The 7,781-nt window shown below is 53.2% G+C and overlaps 2 protein-coding genes across 2 annotated transcripts; both read right to left on the bottom strand.

The window, feature by feature from the left end:
- Window positions 1-2,693: 2,693 nt before the first annotated feature.
- Window positions 2,694-4,376, bottom strand: H257_10974 (hypothetical protein; the record flags this gene model as incomplete). The annotated part of the gene is made up of 2 exons (XM_009837739.1): window positions 2,694-2,929; window positions 2,981-4,376. 2 exons carry the CDS (start codon window positions 4,374-4,376, stop codon window positions 2,694-2,696), a joined length of 1,632 nt encoding a protein of 543 aa, XP_009836041.1.
- A 127-nt stretch (window positions 4,377-4,503) lies between these two features.
- H257_10973 (hypothetical protein) lies at window positions 4,504-7,356 on the bottom strand (the record flags this gene model as incomplete). The annotated part of the gene is made up of 4 exons (XM_009837738.1): window positions 4,504-5,015; window positions 5,608-5,732; window positions 6,066-6,820; window positions 6,910-7,356. 4 exons carry the CDS (start codon window positions 7,354-7,356, stop codon window positions 4,504-4,506), a joined length of 1,839 nt encoding a protein of 612 aa, XP_009836040.1.
- Window positions 7,357-7,781: the final 425 nt, after the last annotated feature.

Here is a 7,781-nt window from a genome sequence, read left to right as displayed (position 1 = left end):
AGAAGCTTCATAGAGGATTAACATGTAATAAATCAGTTCTCAATTACACGATTAGCCACTAGCCTGTGTCTGTAGCTAATATCATCAACTGGCGCAAGCTGCACTCCATGGAGTCTGCTCTGGACACATTCTTCTGTGTTGCTCAGGGCATCGCTCGGATGTCAGCCATGAAGCAAATCCTGCAGTGGGAAGCCAGTCGAATGCACATTACCAAGATGGCGAGCAACCCATCCACTCCGACGAACAAGAACGTACGGCCATCTGGGACAGCGACGCCTCTGTCAAGGGAACAAGAAGAGCAAATCGCACAGTGGGTGCAAGAGCTACGAGCGCTGAGTAGATTCCTATTACAATGTAAAGCTCTTAAGGTAGCAAGCGATGTTGGCCTGAGCGTCACGCAGTTCAAGGCGAGCCATCACTGGATTACGGGGTTTATCAAACGATGGAAGCTAGCTATGCGAGCAAAGACAAGATTGGGCCAAGCCAACCTCGAGCAAGGCGAAGCAGCGTTGGCGGAGTTCAGTCAACGTATTCGGCGGCTCATCCAAGACAAGAACATCACGGAGATCTACAATCCGGATCAAACTTGAATCAACTTCGAGTACATACCAAAGCATACCATCGACAGCCTTGGCGCGAAGACTGTATGGATTCGCTGATCTGGGCACGAAACAGATCGGATGACAGCCAAGGTGCTTGGCGACACCAAAGGGACGAAATACCCACTGTTCTTGGTGCTAAAGTCGAGGCAAGGGTAGTCGAAAACCTGACCCAACGAAACGGCTTTGGTCCCTTGGTGTCGCCGGAAATCGAAGAGCTACACGAAAGGCACCCTTCACGACTTTACGCCAACTCTACAGCATGGTGGAACAGTGAGATTTCTAAGCGCTTCCTCGACTACAACTTCTGTCATCGCAAGGGCAAGAGCTTGCACGCCATCCTTCTCCTATGGGATGATTTTAGTGCCCACTTCAGTGAAGTTATCATCGAGCGCGCCAAGTCCTTGAACGTGGTACTCGAGAAGATACCACCTCCCTTCACGTGGATATGCCAGCCCGCCGACGTCGCATGGATGAAGCCGCTCAAGGCGGCCATGCGCTTGCAATGGGTAACCTACATGAGCCGCGAAATTCATGACCAAGATCGAACAACCTGTTCCTTCAAACTTCGGGAGCAGCTCGTTGCGTAGATTAACGAATCGTGGGAAGCCTTGCCTAGGTCCACAATCATACGAGGCTTCGTCAATTGCAAGATCACTGATGGAGTTACTGTACCTGTGTACCTGGACATGGCGATGACCATATTAACTTAAAAGCATGTCCACTTGGCTCCTGTCGCGCTCGATAATAATGGCTCCTGTCGCGCTCGATGATGTTGCCACTATCATAGACACATTGAGGATCGGTGGGTTGAGTGTCGAAGAACTCGACAGTACCTCGGACATCGTCAATCCAAGCTATTGCCACGACGACCACGACAACACTAATGCATAACTGTTGTGAGTTTGTTGTCATCGGAAATCATGTCTGGCCGTGCGGCCACTTCGTATCCGGATTAGTTATCCGGATGCGGTGGAGAAGGCAAGTTGTTGCAATGGCGGAAGCTTTCGTGATGACAGGGTGGTGTGGCTCGGTGGCGTGTCGGTGACGAGTGTGTTGTGGTGATGGCATGGTTGTGTGGTGGCGAGGTGGTAGCGTGAGTTGTTGTGGGTGCGTGGGTTGAGTTGATTCTGGTGTGTGTTATTGTAGTGATATGATATGTAGCAGTGCTCGGATATACTTCGAAGTAGTATATGATTTCCCTTAACAGTCGGAATCTCAATCTCAAGTTGTCGCTGGCTCTGGTGATTGCACTTGCCGGCAAGCAAACGGTGCCCCCCCCGTTCAGACAAGAGATCGTCCACCAATGACGTGCCGCATAACCTCGACAGTCAGATACAACGTTTTGTATATACCAGTACAGCCCTTTGTTGATTAACATGATGTAAAGTAATTAATATACATTGTATCTCATTATACGCAATTTCTTGGTTGTTCGTCATGCTAGCACAATCGACAGCTTGATGCCACAACACTGTTGCATAGCCAGCTCTCGTCTGCGTTACTGGTATGGAGCAAACCATGGACTTACATCCTTGAAATGTGTGGATTACAAAGCTAATACATGCAAAGCTATGGAATGAACATGCATCCTCATTCGCGGAAGCACGTTGAACTGTAATGTCATTTACGCAATGAATTGACTGTAGTGATGAATGTATAACGCAGGTGTAGCATGGCGGTGGTGGTGGCCAAACTTAATCTCTACCAAGGTCAACCGCAGACGCATCGTGACTACACACTAGGCGGTGGACGTGGCGCAATGGCGCAAGGAGGCCGTACTGATAGAGGTATTGGACCTAACGTCGCTGACTGCATACCATGGTGTTGACGGCGCGGCGGGGATTGATTTATATCACGACATGGTGGTGAGCGGCTTGGACTGGTCCCCCGTACACGACATGCTCGTGTCATGCTCGCACGACCGAGTTTCGTTCGAGTTTTTTCTGCGCAATGAGGGGGAAACAATTGTATTGTTACCGCCAGCCGTGGGAGTGGCGTGGCGGTAGCTCCAGTTACAGAACGCTTGAGACCATCCTTGCCGCCATACCGGCCTCTTCGTGGCCGTTGATTCTTGTGTAGCGCTTGTAAGTGTCAGAGTGCCATGGCGAGGTCAGAGGCGCCGCCGCGGAAGAGAGCTGTTGCACCGCCGCTTCGGAGGGAGTGCGTGGAGTATTTTGAATCTTCCAGGCCAATCGCGCTGGCCGCTTCCTTGAGGCATTTTGAGATGGCGTCTGATTTGATCGCATGTCCACGCGAAGGGCAGCATATTGGGTCGTTTGGTGAGGCTCCGATTGATTGAGCGTTGTCAATGAGGACCCAGGCTGCAGCTACAGGGCACAACCATGCAACACCCGACTTTTCTAGTTAAAGGGCTACACCGTTAGAGTGTTGGTCGGTCTTGGAACTTCGAATGCAGACTTGCACTACTCGGATGTCGTCGTAGTTTCGACTTGCCCGTCCGAGTTTGTCGAGTAATGAAACGTCGCGGAGCCGGATGGCGTGGTCAGTGGACTTGTTGTCGACAGCTGTGTATTCGGAGCGACGCAGAAGAAAGAAGAAAGCCAGGACCGTAGAGCACCAGATGACTCGGTCGTGGCTGTCTTGGCAGGCGTATTCGTTGACGAAAGGCGAGCAGGAGAGCGATGGACACGGGTTCTTTGGCGTGGATTGGAGGACGGATACGCAACATTCCTCGGATTTGGGTAAGGTGGGCAGGGTTGAGCCGTGCAGTTTAGTTGAGGGAGCATCGATGGTGCCGCGAGATGATGCGATTTTGGACAGGATTGTTGTAGCGCTGTTTTGACGATTTGTTGGGGAGCTCCAGAGAAATGTTGCGAACGCGAACATAGCTGAGGATTGGAGGATGGGGTCTCGAGGTAACCACTGCGAATTCCCGTGGGAGTGTTGGCACGATTGCCAATCTTTCCAGACGCGAGAGTAGCGGTCGTTGGATGATGGGGCCAGTGAGGCGCGGTGGAGATGTGAGATGCTTGGTACGTCCGGCGGTACTCGGGTGCCACTGGGGACTCGGTCCAACCTGCTGTTGCGGTTTGCCATATGGTGCGGTATGGTTCGCGACGTGCTCGCGAGCCTGCGTCGGGGTTGGTGTTCTGCGCCCCTTGTATGTGCCAGGATGACACGTGCAGTTGGTGCATCGCTTGATGCAGACCGAGCCACCGGTTGCGTTCTGTAGGAGTTGCTGCTGACGAGCGAAGTGGACCATGCTAGGGCGCTAGTATTGTCCGTGAGGGTTTCCACGTGCACAGTATTATGGCCGAGGGGGTCGGTGAGGAGTGGGCCCCAGGTGGCGATGGCAAGGGCGATGCAGAAGTGCTCGCGAACGTTGATGGAGAATTGTGATTGGGTGGATGCCATCTGTGGGCTGTTGTCGGACTTGTGATTGACCGAAGCCATTTTCTCCATTCTCGGATTCGAGCATTGCTGAATCAACGTGGTTACGACGGCGTCCCATTCAAGGTGAATGAAACGACGTTGGGTTGGGAAAAGGACTGCCAGGCCCTCGTCGCTCGCGTCCATTTCAAGGACTTGGTAAGGATGAGCCAGTGAGGATAGTTGTGGGTACGTTCGAAAGGTGCCCGACACGGAGAATGTCGGCGAACCACGACAGATCAGCGATGGCATCGGGAGGCAAGGGGTGCGCACCGAAGCGGGGAAACCGATGGAGGGTAAGATGGAGGCATTGGTAGAACGCCCTCGCGGGACGGATGCAGGAGCATACGTGTCGGAGACTTTCCAGGGTCTTTTCGAGGTCATGGCGGGTCGACGGCTTTCCTGACAGGAGCGATTGGACACGTAATTGTGCCTTTGCGATTTTTGCTAACGGCATGGACACGGTGCCGGTGGATAAATCCCACGTAAGTCCAAGTGCAGTCAAGGTTGATTACCATGGCGTGAACTTTTGTAGGTTAAGACTGGTGGGACCGAGCGTTGCCATCATCGCAAGTCGGAGGGCATTGTTGGCACACGACAGTCGATGGCCGATATCTTGTTCAATAAGAATATGATCGTCGATGTAGTTGAAACCCCAGAAGGGTCGATGATCACTCGACATTTTAGGGAGCAGTAATGCGCGCGATTCGCGTGAGACTAGCCACGAGATGCCGTTGCCAAATGCGCAGTAGATATTGGGGCTACCACACCAGCCAAAGGGGGCTGACATGTCAATGCCGATTACACCGGCTTCGGGGACTGCGAGTCCGAACCAAACGGTGTCGGTGCACGATGCGCTTAGGTGGCGATAGGCCGATACCACGTCACCGATCATGCCCTTAATTGCGGTGTTTGGTGCGAGTGAGGCCCGTAGGGCATTGATGCGTCTTGTGACATGTAGGAACTTTGGCCATTCCACAAGAGATAGTTTGTCTTTGTTGGTACACGAGTTGACGGATTGACCTAGCGGAAATGATAGATCGTGAATAACCCGTCCGGTTTAAGCTAATGGGGTGTCCTTTTTTGGAACGAGGCCGAGAGGGCTAAAAACGACGTGATCGCGCCAGAGGGGTAAGATGGCCTCGCTGAGGAATACGTAACAGCGAGAGTCCTGACCTTCCCGTATTAGCCGCAGTAGCGTGGGCATGTTCCCGCCGACGGAGCCGTGGTTACGGGAGGGACTCGGGCGACGTGGGGGAGGGGATATCCATGGACCGGTGAAGCCGTGAGTGGCGATGTCCACAAGGAGAGAGCCGTGGGTGTAGTCGTGGTAGTGATAATGAAGGAAACCCGGTCGGAGTGCTTTGTTCGGCCGGGGGTCGGAATTCGATTCGTCACAAACCAGACGAATGAGGGCTGCTGGTGAAAGTTGCACTGGTGAAAGTTGCATTGCGATAGCGGCCGTCGTAATTTGTCTAATTGACTCAGTGTCGAGAATAGATTGATGTGTGTCGCGCGCGTGATTGTGAAGGGATGATTGGACTGGCGCAAAGGCTGAAATGTTTGTCCGATCCATGGTCACGCAATATACAAGAGCGGACTGGACGGCCTGTACCGTACATGGTGTGACTGAGTGATGCCACGCAGTTGGTGGACCGTGTGTGTGTATGGACTGTGGTGTCGATGGGGTTGGGGGGTCCCATGATGTAGTCAGTGGTGACGATGGTGCTAGGTGCGACCCTAGAGAGACGTCCAACCCATGAGGTGCTGATGGCGACCGATTGGTTGACGTGATGAGGGGTGCGACCGTGAGGTACTGGGGACGCTGACAGTTGCGAGCACGTGTCAATGAATGGCCAGGGCGGAAGGAGCCAGTCCCGCCCACGGCGAAGTCAAGCGAGGTGCGAATATTCCTGTTTCAAGCCGTTGAGGTGTGCAACTATGTGGGTTGACACAGTTGATGGCAGGCGAGTAGGAATTGCGTGAATACGGGCCCGTGGACCTCTGCCGCATGATGCACCTAGAGGACCGGCGTTGCATCCTTTGTTGGACAAGAAACGCAGACAAATTGACTTGCCGTCTGACGTGAGAATATTGTCTCGGACTGCTGGTGGAATGCCCACCCTAGAGTGCTGTGCAGTGGAATGCTGGCCGATGCTGTCGGATTGAACCGTAGTGTTCGAGTGTCGTGTAGGTTTGTGATGGACGGTGCGGGTTGGCTGAGATACGGGGTACGCCTGCGTTATAGACATTTGCAGCTGGTATGAGGCTGGCCCGTCGATGTCGAACGTAGTGAAGGACTGTGTGTGAACGGAAGGACGACGAGCATATTGGAAATCGGTTGCGATTGCGCTGCCAAACGAGTGAAATTGATCGTCCAACCATGCCACCACTACGGGGACACTGAGGGGGGCAATTGGGAAGCGCCGATTGAGAGCGGTACAAAAACGTTTGGTGCAACTGAAGTATTGGGATGCTGTAGGAGAGCCGTAGGCAGATGGGAGGAAGAAAGCATCAAGGGTGTCAAGCGCATATAGGATGGCTTGAGCGCTCTGGAGGCTGCGCGGACGGGGTGGTGACACTGACGCCGAAAAGTTCCGTGGGTTGACAGCGGCATCATCGTTCCACGTTCGTCGCTCATGGTCGGTGAGCGGCAAAAAGTGGGCTACCGACAGACTGCCAGACCCGAAAGAAAGGTCATACAGGTAGGTGAATATGCCAGGATGAGGGGTGAATCCGATCCATGGGTCGCATGAGAGGCGACTCGTGAGTTCCATTGGAGGGAGGTGCACCAGAGTTGGCGAGATTAGGGTACGATGAACTGCTCGCTGCGTGACAGTGGCATTAAAAGTGATTTTGGCTTTGTCGACTGAGAGCCATCAGTCAAAACTGCCTCGGCGAAAGTCTGCGAGGGTACTTGTGATCGTGCAGCGGCTCGCGAGACCCGTTGTGCTTGGGAAGCTGCTTGGTCATCAGCCAATGAAATGCATGGAGCTTCCAATGGAGACGGCAGGGGAGAAGGTAGCTCCTGTTGCAGAAATGCGTCAATGTGCAGTGACGGCTGCAGTAGTTGGCGCCGATAGGGGGGTAGTGCTGGTGGACCCGTGGGGAAGCTTACAGTAGTTACGGATGCTGTAGGTTGCACCACCGGGTTTGGGTGGAGAGCACGGATAAGAGATGGGTCATCACAGTAAGATGAACCCAGCGGACGATGTGACTCGGTAGTGTTTTCGCCATCGATCACAAAAGCAAAATCGATGACATGCTGAAGTGTCGTCCGATGAGTTTCACCCGTGGCGTGATCGGTGAACGTGAGAATGTCGTCGGGTAGGGGCAGGGTCTCCGGGGCAACGAGGCCGGACATGATCGCAGAGATGTCCTGAGTACCAGGCAAACCAACATCACCCGTACGTCATACAACGTCTAAAAATAGTGTCATGCAGAACCCGAATTTGAGCTGCAGTGAAAGGATCATCAGCATCATGTGGGCTTACGTGCAGACTTTGGTTAGCCAACATGGCCCCGCAGATAGGGAATGTAGGCTCAAGTTGAGCCGCCGGAATTGAGTACTCGGAGGTTTGCGTAGTTAATGTGACCGTGCATGAGACAGGGTCGTAAGAGCATCCCCACCGGTGCGACTGTAAACGCTATTATACAGTTCTATCCGGATTATTTACAGTTTTGACAACCCCACCGGGCGACTGTAAAATACAGGAAACTGTAAAATTTTACCGCGAGACGCCAAATCGGCCAGATTTACAGTCGCGACTGTAAAATACAGTTTTGACA

This window comes from Aphanomyces astaci (assembly GCF_000520075.1).
Source record: "Aphanomyces astaci strain APO3 unplaced genomic scaffold supercont1.31, whole genome shotgun sequence".
NCBI classification, from domain to species: domain Eukaryota; phylum Oomycota; class Saprolegniomycetes; order Saprolegniales; family Verrucalvaceae; genus Aphanomyces; species Aphanomyces astaci.
The sequence above is the reverse complement of the archived record's forward strand: the minus strand, read 5'-3'. Positions and strand labels throughout refer to the sequence as shown.